The sequence below is a fragment of the Ranitomeya variabilis genome, chromosome 5, assembly GCF_051348905.1.
Source record: "Ranitomeya variabilis isolate aRanVar5 chromosome 5, aRanVar5.hap1, whole genome shotgun sequence".
In the NCBI taxonomy this organism is placed as follows: Eukaryota; Metazoa; Chordata; class Amphibia; order Anura; family Dendrobatidae; genus Ranitomeya; species Ranitomeya variabilis.
This window is the reverse complement of record NC_135236.1, coordinates 12,845,654-12,861,353: the sequence shown is the minus strand read 5'-3', so window position 1 is coordinate 12,861,353 and position 15,700 is coordinate 12,845,654. Positions and strand designations below refer to the sequence as shown.

The 15,700-nt window shown below is 43.2% G+C and overlaps 1 protein-coding gene across 1 annotated transcript; it reads left to right on the top strand.

Moving 5' to 3' along the window:
• Window positions 1-2,558: 2,558 nt before the first annotated feature.
• On the top strand, window positions 2,559-3,476 carry LOC143774609 (olfactory receptor 11A1-like). The gene has a single exon (XM_077262361.1). The coding sequence runs from the start codon at window positions 2,559-2,561 to the stop codon at window positions 3,474-3,476; it is 918 nt and encodes a 305-aa protein (XP_077118476.1).
• Window positions 3,477-15,700: the final 12,224 nt, after the last annotated feature.

Here is a 15,700-nt window from a genome sequence, read left to right as displayed (position 1 = left end):
TAATTGACGTATCATTTTACGGTAGAGGTCTACTGAACATTGTGATTCATTTGCCAGATACTACAGAGGACTTCATTAGATGTCAGGTAATGGTGAAGTCTTGAGATGACCCCTCCTGTCGGCAAGGTCACTAAGCTCAATTCGTACCGGTACATCTTTTGTGCATACTGTTCATTTAGGCACCTAGAACAGTAGAAGGCTACTAAGGTCTGACTGTTGCCTCTCTCTCGAAACACCTACTCATTGATGAAGACTTGCATAAAGTGGACTGTGGGTGGTAAACATCAACATTTAGAAACAAGGAACATACAGGATTGGTGGCAGGTGATGAGCACATGGTCGGTCAACTGGCCTCTTTATCTTAGGGATCAGATAAAAAGAATCTTTACATTCACTTCTCATTGCTTTCCCAAATACATCTGCAGGAAATTTGTTATGAATGTTTCCTACTGATAAAGGAAATAATGAATACAGATATTGTAATTCATAATCCATAATTGCCGACATGTTATATTACTTGTTATTTACCCGCTTTATAAAATTATGTTTTGCTTCAGCTAAAGGAAATGAAGACTTTGATCCATAGATTAGATATTCTCTCAGACACATGACACCTTGAAGCCTCCACCATCAGATTTATCCTTGAGAACGAATAATTCTCACCGGGCGATGGGGCAGAATTTTAATTTAAATATCGTACCTTTCTGTAAAGGGCGAGATCCTTCTCAAATAGTCATAGAGGTCTCATATTAGTCTTTAATATCTTATCATTGTCTTTATTTAATCTGAATACATTTTATTTATATTCAAATCCCGTGTGAAGACTGAAACTTTGCTTGGAATGCAGATTTCCACATTACTACTATTCAAAGTAATGTTACCTGACATTGGTTCTGATCTTTTCCTTAAAAACTTTCGGATGTGCCCCCTTGTATATCACAGAGAAAGGTTTCCATTATTTCTCTCCATTTTGCTTGTTTTCCACAGTATACATTTGTAAATGTTACAAAGAAAATACATACAAACATCTACACCCACTCAACTATTGTTTTTCCCCGGTCGATGTTGACATGCAGGTGGAATGCGATTGATAATGGTGGTGGTAATACAAAACATGACCTCTGTGGCCACTGAGTGGCTGCAGTGGTCACCTTCTAATTGAATGTAAGCACCGTCTGTTAGGACCACCTGAGTGAAAATGGTCAACTGCCAAAAAGGAAGGTTTAGTGAGTAATATTTTTTTTTTTTTGAATAATTACTTTTATAATTTGGAGCCATTTAAGTCTTTTTGAGTTTTATACTTAAGACTTTCCACCATTTTTCAAGACCATCTATGGATTCCATTTTATCAATGTCTATCTGTATTGGATGTCCCCAGAACTGCAATATTCCATATGTAGTCTCCCTTCCGCTATTTACAGCAGGGCCAGAATTTCCCTCTTTCTAATAATTCTACCTCTTTCTTCAGAAAGGACATGATTAACATCAATACTGTGATATTTCATTTTTAATCAAGTGTATATCCTTTATACCATTCCATAAGGTTTTGGGAATGTTACATTATTCCAGTAATCTTTCTTGCCCTCAGAGATGACCGTTCCTTATTCTTCACACTCATTGGTGTATCTTGAGCCCTAATGCTAAATGTTTTTTTGGCCCCCAACCAATAAAGGAACCTTGACTACATCCACTATTCTTTGGATGGTCATTATCATCAGTGCTCCGAATTTTCTTCTGTGTAGTTGTTTAACAGTGTTTGGTCTTTCTTTATGGATCAGAGGGAACTTTTGCTCCCATCTGTCTCACCAACCTCTCCCCACGTTCCATGGCCTGAATGTTGTGACTGCAATCTTAAAAGCCACTTTTATCATGCCCCTGGTAACATTAATGAACACACCAAAATTATCCACCACCACAATTCTCTTTTGCGACAGACCATCATACTAATGACTAGCAATCACTCATGCATCTACGAACATACACTAAAAAAATAGGGGAAACAGCATAATAGATCAAGAAAACCAATGAAGGAGGAGTTGCCTCTAGTCCTGGTGCCTGAGATTGACTGTGGACCCATCTAGAACATAAGACACGCCAATGTTAATGGCACATAAAAAGCTCCAAGTTTCACTTTTAGGGCTAAATCATGTCACATTCCACCTATAATGATTTAACAGAAGGGTTTTATTCAGTCTATAAAGTCTTTCAATTATGGGTTAAGAGAAAGGAAAAGAGGATTGACCATGGCAGGCTTAAATAACCTCCCATGCTCAAGTAGACAATTCATTACTCCCCCCGAAAAACTATGTAATGACTTCTAACAAAATAAACCTTTAAGGTTCTTGGTGACCCTCATAGGTAGACAAGATGGCTAGTTCTATCGGAAATGTCTGGTCCTCAGGTTCCTGACTGTGTGCAGATATTGCTATCTTTTGAATAGTAAAAGAGCAGTTTGTGGGTTCTTGTTTTTAGAGGAAGTTGATGCTTTGGAGGTATGTTGCAGTACTTTTTGTGTCAGGACTTGAACTGACAATATTTATTTCTCTTTCTTGTAGTGAATGTATTCTGAAAACTCAACAGTCAAAGAATTCTTTCTGGTGTCTTTCGAGAACATTCACTCCATTCGAGTGTTTTTTTTCTGTCTTGTGCTTACAGTCTATTTTGCTATTTTGATTGGAAACTTTTTGATTGTCACCCTAGTGCATATGAATGGCCATCTCTGGACTCCAATGTATATCTTACTTAGTCATCTATCCATATCGGAAATTTTATTTACTTCAAATATAATTCCAAAATTGTTGGAGGTCACCTACCGTGGTGGAGGAACCATATCTTTAAGTGACTGTATTACTCAATATTATATGTTTTCGTCTTCCACGACTGCAGAATGTCTCCTGCTCTCATTTATGTCTTATGATCGATATCTGGCCATCTGTAATCCCTTTAACTATATATATATAATGACCCAGAGGTTGTGCCTCTCTATGATTAGCTGCTCTTGGTTAACTGGTTTCTTGATCTCATTGCCTGCAGCCTTTCTCATAAGCATGTTGAGGTTTTGTGGACCCAACGTCATTGACCACTTTTTTTGCGATCTAGCTCCTATTCTACAACTCTCCTGCTCTGACACCTCGGTTCTAGAAATAGAAGATCTTGTTTTGTCATTTCCAATTCTTGTTTTCCCTTTGGTCTTCATTGCTCAGACTTATATATTGATACTATTTGCCATTCTCAAGATCAAGTCCACTAGCGGTAAAAGGAAATCATTCTCCACTTGTAGTTCCCATCTCATGGTTGTCTGCACCTACTATGGAACACTCATCATTGTATATATGACACCATCCTTTCAACACTCAGTAAATAAGATTTTAGCTCTTGTGTACACGATGGTGACACCATTACTCAATCCCATTATCTACAGTCTAAGAAATCAAGAAATAAGAGCTGCAATAATGAAATTTAAAAGACAATTTTGAGAAATGTTGGCATCCTTACAACCAAGAATATACACAGGGATGAGCAGGAACCACAGCATAGCATAGCTTAAAACGAGGACTTCTTCTTGCCTTTCTGGGCTGGTTATTGCCACCTGAGCTTCCACCTAGTAGAGGAGAACGTGTTCCTTCTTTGCTCTCATTTCTTCACCTCATTTTAGAGGTACTCCTAAAAGTATATAAAATGGTTTGGTGAAGGTCTCTAAGTTATGTACCCACATGCACCTGTCAGTCTTTCTCTCACCATCTTGTCTTCCTCCACCTTCACCCATGGTATATCCCCTTGTTGAAAAGATGTGGAAGCTGAGGGGTGTTGTCATCGCCACTTCTCTGTCTTCTCTGTTATTGGCCCTGACAGAGAAGGAGGCTGGCTTAGCAACTGAGCAGTCATCTGAATTTTAGTCCTAGTCAGAGACAACTTAGTATAAATATAGGTGTGCATAGCTGGATCCTGTCTCTCTGAGTTTTAAAAGGCCGACATGGACAGAGAGAGGGGGGAGTCAACAGCACCTGCACCTGTACCAAGATGGACGCATGAAGCAGCAGAGCTGGCTTATAATCATAAGTATCAGAGTGAGAGAAATCAAGGAAGTGAGGCCACAGTCTAGATCCGAGTCTAGAGCCAGATCCGAGTGAGCAGAACCATATCCATGTGAACAGAACCAGGTCCAAATGAGCAGAGCTAGAATGCTATGTGCAGAGCCAGAACTGTGTGAGTGGGTAGATGGGACCCAGATGACCGTGAGAACAGACAGAGAGAGAAGGACAATCAAGTGAGCTGAGACCTGAGACATACAGGACAGCATGGAGGAGATCGGGGCCATGCTTCTGGGGACGCTTTGCTGAATTGACTCGAGAGCAGTAGACTTGAGGCTTACCGCAGCAGCATTGTTATCTTCTGATAGGGCCTGTGTTGTGCATATTATTGTAGACAAGGTGACTTAAGGCCCCGTCTCACTTAGCGATGCTAAAGCGATCCCGACAACGATACGACCTGTCAGGGATCGTTGCTGCGTCGCTATGTGGTCGCTGGTGAGATGTCAAACAGTGAGATCTCCAACGATCGCAGCTGCGATCTCACTGTTTGACATCTTACCAGCGACCTGTAGCGACCTGTACAACGATGTCACATGGGAGCTATTATGAGGATTCAGTGTCTGAGTCGTCAACGAGGTCGTTGGTAAGGTGTCAAACACAGCGATGTGTGCTACCCAGCGGGACCTCAACGATCAAAAAAAGGTCCAGGCCATTCCGACACGACCAGCGATCTCACAGCAGGGGCCTGGTCGCTGCTACGTGTCACACATAGCGAGATCGCTACGGAGGTCGCTGTTGCGTCACCAAACTTGTGACTCAGCAGCGATCTCGCTAGCGATCTCGCTTAGTGAGACGGGGGCTTTAGTGACGATGGCATTAACCACAGGGCAGACTCTGATGCATTAAACATTAGGTGTTAGATTTAGACATTAATTATAGTAATTGTACTTCTATTTGCATTGCAGTGCTAAATTGTTAAAATTGTTCTACTCTGAATTGATCAATTCATATTGTAAGCACTTTACTGTATTTGAGTCCTTTTGCTGATCCAGTACCATTATACCCTAGCTACCTGGTTACCAAATCCTTTTCTGCATGTATTAAATAAATGATCTTGGTTCACTTTGCCTACATCTTCTGTACCTTAACGCCTGTGGATCATGGACCACTGTACTACGGGTCGGGCTTACCCTGGAGAGGCATAGCTAAGCAGCTACCTGGTATTCACTGGAGTCTCTGATGGTGATGTCAAACTTAAGTAGCAGGTAGCTGCCAGGCACCACAGCAGGCAAAAGTCCGGAGCAGTAGCAGCTGACTCCAGTGATCAGAGGCGCTGGTTCAGATAATGCTTCCCAGGCCAGGACATGATGGCCACTGCTACAGGTTCAGACTGTGTGGCTTCTAAATAGCAGACAGGTTAGTCATTGGTACTGGTCCAGACTGTGTCGACTCAAAAATAGAAGATAGGAAGGCTATTGGTACTGGAAAAGGCTCTGCGACTTCTGGATAAAAGATGGGATGGCTTCTGGTGCGGTACAGACTATGGGTTTTCTCAATAGCAAACAGGTTAGGTATGAAGGCGGGAGACAGGTTAGACAGGACAGGATCAAGATCAGAAAAAGTGAACAAGGGGATCTGACAGCAGGCAGGCAAGTATAAACTAACTTTGCACAAATGTTGCTCTGGCACCTCCCAGGAAGGGGTGCCTTAAGTAGCAAGTGTCTCCCAGCCTTTGGCTGGGGACACCTTAGGAGAGTTTGCACTGTCTCTCTAAGAGAAAGGGAGCTTGCATTAACAGAAGATCTGCCAGGCATGCGGAGACCCTGGGGAACGGAAGCAGGGCAGGTGTAAATAAACCTATTTTTATTTTTTTCAGTTGCTAAACGTGTTACAGCATGCCCTATTCCAGCTTGTCATGTATTGACGGTGAAATGCATCTGTGTGCTGAGGTGTTGCAGATTAAATTTTTTTTTTTAAGCTACTAACGTGAATCAGCATGCCATATCTCACCTTGTCATTTAGTAGTGGGGAAATTCATCTTTGTGCGGACCTGTTGCAGAGTGAAAAGAAAGCTATTTTTTTCTGTAACAAACGTGATACAACACGCCATATCCCATCTTCTAATTTTGTGACCGTGAAATTCATCTTTGTGCAGAGCTGCTGCAGAGTGCAAAAATTATTTTTTTCTGTTGCTAAACGTGATACAGCATGCCATATCTCACCTTGACATTTAAAGGCATTGAAGTTCATCTGTGTGCAAAGCTGTTCCAGTATTTAAAAAAAAAAAATCAGTTGCTAACCTGACTCAGCATGTCATATCTCACCTTGTCATTTAGTAGTGGTAAAATTGATCTTTGTGTAGAGCTGTTGCAGAGTAAAAAAACTATTTTCTTCTGTAACAATTGTGATACAGCATGCCATGTCCCATCTTCTCACTTTGTGGAATTGAAATTCATCTTTGTGCAGAGTAGTTGCAGAGTAAAAAAAACTATTTATTTCGGTTTCAAACATGAAACAGCATGTCATATCCCACATTCTCATTTTGTGGGGGTAAAATTCAGCTGTGTGCAGAGCTGTTGAAGAGCAAAAAAAAATATTTGTTTTGTTACAAACATGATAGAGCACGCCATATCCCATCTTCTCATTTTGTGGTGGTGAAATTCTTCTTTGTTCAGTGCTGTTGCAAAGTACAAAAAATATTGTTCTCTGTTGCTAAACGTGATACAGCATGTCATATCTCATCTTGTCATTTAGTGGCGGTGAAATTTATCTGTGTACAGAGCTGTTCCAGACATAAAAAAAAAAAAATTCAGTAGTTAACGAAACTCATCATGCCATCTCTCACCTTGTCATTTAGTTGTGGTAAAAATCATGTTTGTGCAGAGCTGTTGCAGCGTAAAAAAGCCTATTGTTTTCTGTTACAAATGTGATACAGCACGCCACATCCCACCTTCTCATTTTGTGGAGTTGAAATTCATCTTTGTGCAGAGCTGCTGCAGAGTAAAATAACTATTTTTTTCTGTTGCTAAACATAATACAGCATGCCGTATCCCACCTTGTCATTTAGTGGCAGTGAAATTCATCTGTTGCAGAGTAAAAAAAAATTCAGCTGCTAATGTGATTCAGCATACTGTATCTCACCTTCTTATTTATTAGTGGTGAAATTCATCTTTGTGCAAAGTTGTTGTAGAGTAAAAAAAACTATTTCTGTTACAAACATGATACAGCATGCCATATCCCACTTTCTCATTTTGTGGATACCAAAAGAAGCGAACAAGCAGCCATATAGTCCCATAAAAAGTACAAATTTTATTAGATAACAATAAAAACTAGATGAGCAGTTACAAAGGAAACTCACAGGGGAACATACATGCTACAATGGCCCATGAGAAGGACCGGACTGCCCAAACAAACCTGCCATGCCAGAAATTTAGGCTGAATATAATGTAGAATACATAGAGTATTGGGCAAGTGCAACAGCCATGATGTATAAGATATCCAGCAGGTAACGTATGTACATACCTAACTGGCGCAGGAAGAATGGGAGACCAGGTCCAACGACGACGCGCGTTTCGGAGCGCGATGCTCCTTCATCAGGGGGTCATTTCTCATTTTGTGGTGGTGAAATTCAACTTTGTGCAGAACTGATGCAAAGTAGAAAAAAATATTTTTTTCTGTTGCTAAACGTGATACAGCATTCCATATCTCACCTAGCAGCCAACATCCTGGCTGGACTCCAGAACTCGGGAACTTCTTCAGCCTCAAGCTCTTCGTCTCGGTTGGAACCAGGCTTCTTGTGTGTCACTCTGGACAACGCATCTGCGTGGGTGTTTTCGGCTCCCGTTCTGTAGGCAATCTTATACTGGCACTTAGCCATTGTAGCCACCCATCGTTGTTCCTGGTCCCATAACTTTGCGTTCTCCAGGTGGGACAGTGAGTTGTTGTCGGTGTGCACCAGAACTTCAGACCCCGACAGGTACTCCGCAGACCTCTCCATGATAACCCACACTAATGCCAGCAGTTCGAATTTGAACAAACTGTAGTTGTACGGATTCTGTTCAGATTCACGTAGAGAACGACTCGCATAAGCAATCACCCACTCTTTCCTGTCCTGAATCTACGACAACACAGCTCCGAGTCGCTATGTAGGATGAAGAGTTGAGAGAAGTCGGCATATGCCTGGACTGGTGCTTCTAAACAGAAGACATTGAACCGCACCCTATACTCAGCAGATCAGATTGATGATACAGCTCTCAAAGAGAATAGAATAAGTATATAATACAGTTAAAAACAACTTTTCTTTTCTCTTCAAAAGAGACGGTATCTCTCTTTTGAAGAGAAAATAATAATAATAATAATAATCTTTATTTATATAGCGCCAACATATTCCGCAGTGCTTTACAGTTTAACAGTTTCAAACACAACAGTCATAGGTAACAATGTTAACAATACAGTAATAAAGCAAAATAAGACAACCCTGCTCGTGAGAGCGTACAATCTACAATGAGGTGGGGAGATACAAAGAACAGGTGTGTATTTACAATGATGTATTTACAATGATGGTCCAGCCATCTTCAGGGGGTGGGGGGAAGATGGAGATAGTGAATGGGTTACACACACAAACATAAAATGACTGATTAGGGAACGTGATAGGCCGCTCTGAACAAATGAGTTTTGAGTGAGCGCCTAAAGCTATGCAAGTTGTGGATGGTCCTAATATCTTGGGGTAGAGCATTCCAGAGGATTAGCGCAGCACGGGAGAAGTCTTGGAGTCGGGAGTGGGAGGTACGGATTAGTGCAGAGGTTAGTCAAAAGTCGTTTGCAGAGCGCAGCAGTCGGCTAGGCCGATAGACAGAAATGAGGAAGAATTAAAGTGGATATTTGAGCTTGATACTAGTGTTGAGCGATACCTTCCGATACTTGAAAGTATCGGTATCGGATAGTATAGGCCGATACCCGAAAAATATCGGATATCGCTGATACCGATACCCGATACCAATACAAGTCAATGGGACACAAGTATCGGAAGGTATCCTGGATGGTTCCCAGGGTCTGAAGGAGAGGAAACTCTCCTTCAGGCCCTGGGATCCATATTCATGTAAAAAATAAAGAATTAAAATAAAAAATATGGATATACTCACCTGTCCGGCGGCCCCTGGACCTTACCGATGTAACGGGCAGCCTCTGTTCGTAAGAATGAGGAGTTTAGGACCTTCGATGACGTCGCGGCTTGTGATTGGTCGCGTGACCTCTCATGTGACCGCTCACGCGACCAATCACAAGCCGCGACGTCATCGCAGGTCCTAAACTCCTCATTCTTAGGAACGGAGGCTGCCGGTTACATCGGTAAGGACCAGGGGCTGCCAGACGGGTGAGTATATCCATATTTTTTATTTTAATTCTTTATTTTTTACATGAATATGGATCCCAGGGCCTGAAGGAGAGTCTCCTCTCCTCCAGACCCTGGGAACCATACACTGGGAACTTCTGATTCAGATTTCCGATATCACAAAAATATCGGAACTCGGTATCGGAATTCCGATACCGCAAGTATCGGCCGATACCCGATACTTGCGGTATCGGAATGCTCAACACTACTTGATACCCTTCATCCGAAGGGAATGAACATTGATTATCAGCAGAACTGTCTTCTTTAATATTCTATAGGTTTTTAATGAGGTACCTTATTAGTATATTGTTTTTAACTGTATTATATACTTATTCTGTTTTCTTTGAGAGCCGCATCATCAATTTGGGTGATGGTGCTATTAGGGGGTGTTTTGAGAGATATCCTCTATATGAAAAGTTGCATATGTATATATCCCCATACCCTAGTGTAGTTCGGTGCTTATGTTCCTATGGTTATGCATTGATGAATCTTGTTGTGAATTCTGCTCTTGGGTTCCCTCCAGTGGTTGTTGTTGGTAGTGCAGTTGTCTCTGGGTTGAAATCCAGGGCAGGTGTTTCTGCTGATTGCAGAACTGGGGTATTTAGGTGTGCAGGATTCATTAGCCCTTGCCAGTTGTCCATTGTTCTTGGAGGTTTTGCATCTCTGTCTGGTTCCTCCTGCCCTGCTGCCAATTCAGCTAAGATAAGTGTCTGTTTTTTTTTGTCTCTGCAGCACACATGCTGTGTGCTTTACAATTCAGTGCAATTCATTGTGTTTTTGTCCAGCTTAGACTGTGTTTGGATTTTTTCAGTCATGTTGGATTCTCAGGAGATGCAGATATACATTCCATGTCTTTAGTTAGATGTGGAATTTTTGTATAATCTGCTGTGGATATTTTTAGGGTTTTAATACTGACCGCTTAGTATTCTGTCCTATCCTTTTCTATTTAGCTAGAGATGCCTCTTTTGCTAAATCCTGTTTTCTGCCTGCGTGTGTTTTTCCTCTTATACTCACAGTCAATATTTGTGGGGGGCTGCCTATCCTTTGGGGTTCTGCTCTGAGGCAAGATAGAATTCCCATTTCCATCTATAGGGGTATTTAGTCCTCCGGCTGTGTCGAGGTGTCTAGGATGTGTTAGGTACACCCCACGGCTACTTCTAGTTGCGGTGTCAGTTTAGGGTTTGCGGTCAGTACAGGTTCCACCTACTCCAGAGAACGTCTCATGCGGCTCCAAGGTCACTGGATAATAACAGTACAACTGGCCAACAATGAGTTAAATGCATCTCAGAAGAAGTGTTATGGTTCTCAATGGCAAGAGAACATAGCCCAGCAAACATACGAACTAGCTCTTGGAAGGATGGAAACTAAACTGACCATGAACTAAACCTGCTGCACAACTAACAGTAGCCGGGTAGCGTAGCCTGCGTTTTATCCCTAGACGCCCAGCGCCGGCCGGAGGACTAACTAATCCTGGCAGAGGAAAATATAGTCCTGGCTCACCTCTAGAGAAATTTCCCCGAAAGGCAGACAAAGGCCCCCACAAATATTGGCGGTGATTTTAGATGAAATGACAAACGTAGTATGAAAATAGGTTTAGCAAAATTGAGGTCCGCTTACTAGATAGCAGGAAGACAGAAAGGGCACTTTCATGGTCAGCTGAAAACCCTATCAAAATACCATCCTGAAATTACTTTAAGACTCTAGTATTAACTCATAACATCAGAGTGGCAATTTCAGATCACAAGAGCTTTCCAGACACAGAAACGAAACTACAGCTGTGAACTGGAACAAAATGCAAAAACAAACAAGGACTAAGTCCAACTTAGCTGGGAGTTGTCTAGCAGCAGGAACATGCACAGAAAGGCTTCTGATTACAATGTTGACCGGCATGGAAGTGACAGAGGAGCAAGGCTAAATAGCGACTCCCACATCCTGATGGAAACAGGTGAACAGAGAGGATGATGCACACCAGTTCAATTCCACCAGTGGCCACCGGGGGAGCCCAAAATCCAATTTCACAACAGTACCCCCCCCCAAGGAGGGGGCACCGAACCCTCACCAGAACCACCAGGGCGATCAGGATGAGCCCTATGAAAGGCACGGACCAAATCGGAGGCATGAACATCAGAGGCAGTCACCCAAGAATTATCCTCCTGACCGTATCCCTTCCATTTGACCAGATACTGGAGTTTCCGTCTGGAAACACGGGAGTCCAAGATTTTTTCCACAACGTACTCCAACTCGCCCTCAACCAACACCGGAGCAGGAGGCTCAACGGAAGGCACAACCGGTACCTCATACCTGCGCAATAATGACCGATGAAAAACATTATGAATAGAAAAAGATGCAGGGAGGTCCAAACGGAAGGACACAGGGTTAAGAATCTCCAATATCTTGTACGGGCCGATGAACCGAGGCTTAAACTTGGGGGAAGAAACCCTCATAGGGACAAAACGAGAAGACAACCACACCAAGTCCCCAACACAAAGCCGAGGACCAACCCGACGACGGCGGTTGGCAAAAAGCTGAGTCTTCTCCTGGGACAACTTCAAATTGTCCACTACCTGCCCCCAAATCTGATGCAACCTCTCCACCACAGCATCCACTCCAGGACAATCTGAAGATTCCACCTGACCAGAAGAAAATCGAGGATGAAACCCCGAATTACAGAAAAAGGGAGACACCAAGGTGGCAGAACTGGCCCGATTATTGAGGGCAAACTCCGCTAAAGGCAAAAAAGCAACCCAATCATCCTGATCTGCAGACACAAAACACCTCAAATATGTCTCCAAGGTCTGATTCGTCCGCTCGGTCTGGCCATTAGTCTGAGGATGGAAAGCAGACGAGAAAGACAAATCTATGCCCATCCTAGCACAGAATGCTCGCCAAAATCTAGACACGAATTGGGTACCTCTGTCAGAAACGATATTCTCCGGAATACCATGCAAACGGACCACATTTTGAAAAAACAGAGGAACCAAATGGACCATCTTAGAGAAACGATCACACACCACCCAGATGACAGACATCTTCTGAGAAACAGGAAGATCTGAAATAAAATCCATCGAGATGTGCGTCCAGGGCCTCTTCGGGATAGGCAAGGGCAACAACAATCCACTAGCCCGAGAACAACAAGGCTTGGCCCGAGCACAAACGTCACAAGACTGCACGAAGCCTCGCACATCTCGAGACAGGGAAGGCCACCAGAAGGACCTTGCCACCAAATCCCTGGTACCAAAGATTCCAGGATGACCTGCCAACGCAGAAGAATGAACCTCAGAAATGACTTTACTGGTCCAATCATCAGGAACAAACAGTCTACCAGGTGGGCAACGATCAGGTCTATCCGCCTGAAACTCCTGCAAGGCCCGCCGCAGGTCTGGAGAAACGGCAGACAATATCACTCCATCCTTAAGGATACCTGTAGGTTCAGAATTACCAGGGGAGTCAGGCTCAAAACTCCTAGAAAGGGCATCCGCCTTAACATTCTTAGAACCCGGCAGGTAGGACACCACAAAATTAAACCGAGAGAAAAACAACGACCAGCGCGCCTGTCTAGGATTCAGGCGTCTGGCGGACTCAAGATAAATTAGATTTTTGTGGTCAGTCAATACCACCACCTGATGTCTAGCCCCCTCAAGCCAATGACGCCACTCCTCAAAAGCCCACTTCATGGCCAAAAGCTCCCGATTCCCAACATCATAATTCCGCTCGGCGGGCGAAAATTTACGCGAGAAAAAAGCACAAGGTCTCATCACGGAGCAATCGGAACTTCTCTGCGACAAAACCGCCCCAGCTCCGATTTCAGAAGCGTCGACCTCAACCTGAAAAGGAAGAGCAACATCAGGCTGACGCAACACAGGGGCGGAAGAAAAGCGGCGCTTAAGCTCCCGAAAGGCCTCCACAGCAGCAGGGGACCAATCAGCAACATCAGCACCCTTCTTAGTCAAATCAGTCAATGGTTTAACAACATCAGAAAAACCAGCAATAAATCGACGATAAAAGTTAGCAAAGCCCAAAAATTTCTGAAGACTCTTAAGAGAAGAGGGTTGCGTCCAATCACAAATAGCCTGAACCTTGACAGGATCCATCTCGATGGAAGAGGGGGAAAAAATATATCCCAAAAAGGAAATCTTTTGAACCCCAAAAACGCACTTAGAACCCTTCACACACAAGGAATTAGACCGCAAAACCTGAAAAACCCTCCTGACCTGCTGGACATGAGAGTCCCAGTCATCCGAAAAAATCAAAATATCATCCAGATACACAATCATAAATTTATCCAAATAATCACGGAAAATGTCATGCATAAAGGACTGAAAGACTGAAGGGGCATTTGAAAGACCAAAAGGCATCACCAAATACTCAAAGTGGCCCTCGGGCGTATTAAATGCGGTTTTCCACTCATCCCCCTGCTTAATTCGCACCAAATTATACGCCCCACGAAGATCTATCTTAGAGAACCACTTGGCCCCCTTTATGCGAGCAAACAAATCAGTCAGCAGTGGCAACGGATATTGATATTTAACCGTGATTTTATTCAAAAGCCGATAATCAATGCACGGCCTCAAAGAGCCATCTTTCTTAGCCACAAAGAAAAAACCGGCTCCTAAGGGAGATGACGAAGGACGAATATGTCCCTTTTCCAAGGACTCCTTTATATATTCTCGCATAGCAGCATGTTCAGGCACAGACAGATTAAATAAACGACCCTTAGGGTATTTACTACCCGGAATCAAATCTATGGCACAATCGCACTCCCGGTGCGGAGGTAATGAACCAAGCTTAGGTTCTTCAAAAACGTCACGATATTCAGTCAAGAATTCAGGAATCTCAGAGGGAATAGATGATGAAATGGAAACCACAGGTACGTCCCCATGCGTCCCCTTACATCCCCAGCTTAACACAGACATAGCTTTCCAGTCAAGGACTGGGTTATGAGATTGCAGCCATGGCAATCCAAGCACCAACACATCATGTAGGTTATACAGCACAAGAAAGCGAATAATCTCCTGGTGATCCGGATTAATCCGCATAGTTACTTGTGTCCAGTATTGTGGTTTATTGCTAGCCAATGGGGTGGAGTCAATCCCCTTCAGGGGTATAGGAGTTTCAAGAGGCTCCAAATCATACCCACAGCGTTTGGCAAAGGACCAATCCATAAGACTCAAAGCGGCGCCAGAGTCGACATAGGCATCCGCGGTAATAGATGATAAAGAACAAATCAGGGTCACAGATAGAATAAACTTAGACTGTAAAGTGCCAATTGAAACAGACTTATCAAGCTTCTTAGTACGCTTAGAGCATGCTGATATAACATGAGTTGAATCACCGCAATAGAAGCACAACCCATTTTTTCGTCTAAAATTCTGCCGTTCACTTCTGGACAGAATTCTATCACATTGCATATTCTCTGGCGTCTTCTCAGTAGACACCGCCAAATGGTGCACAGGTTTGCGCTCCCGCAGATGCCTATCGATCTGGATAGCCATTGTCATGGACTCATTCAGACCCGCAGGCACAGGGAACCCCACCATAACATCCTTAATGGCATCAGAGAGACCCTCTCTGAAATTCGCCGCCAGGGCGAACTCATTCCACTGAGTAAGCACAGCCCATTTACGGAATTTCTGGCAGTATATTTCAGCTTCGTCTTGCCCCTGAGATAGGGACATCAAGGCCTTTTCCGCCTGAAGTTCTAACTGAGGTTCCTCATAAAGCAACCCCAAGGCCAGAAAAAACGCATCCACATTGAGCAACGCAGGATCCCCTGGAGCCAATGCAAAAGCCCAATCCTGAGGGTCGCCCCGGAGCAGAGAAATCACAATCCTGACCTGCTGAGCAGGATCTCCAGCAGAGCGAGATTTCAGGGACAAAAACAACTTGCAATTATTTTTGAAATTTTGAAAGCAAGATCTATTCCCCGAGAAAAATTCAGGCAAAGGAATTCTAGGTTCAGATATAGGAACATGAACAACAAAATCTTGTAAGTTTTGAACTTTCGTGGTGAGATTATTCAAACCTGCAGCTAAACTCTGAATATCCATTTTAAACAGGTGAACACAGAGCCATTCCAGGATTAGAAGGAGAGAGAGAGAGAAAGGCTGCAATATAGGCAGACTTGCAAGAGATTCAATTACAAGCACACTCAGAACTGAGAAAAAAAAAAAATCTTCAGCAGACTTCTCTTTTCTCTCCTTTCTCTGTCAATTAATTTAACCCTTTTAGTGGCCGGTCAAACTGTTATGGTTCTCAATGGCAAGAGAACATAGCCCAGCAA

Excerpts from the sequence above, each read along its gene's own strand:
- LOC143774609 (XM_077262361.1), top strand. The coding sequence starts at position 2,559 with ATGTATTCTGAAAACTCAACAGTCAAAGAATTCTTTCTGGTGTCTTTC.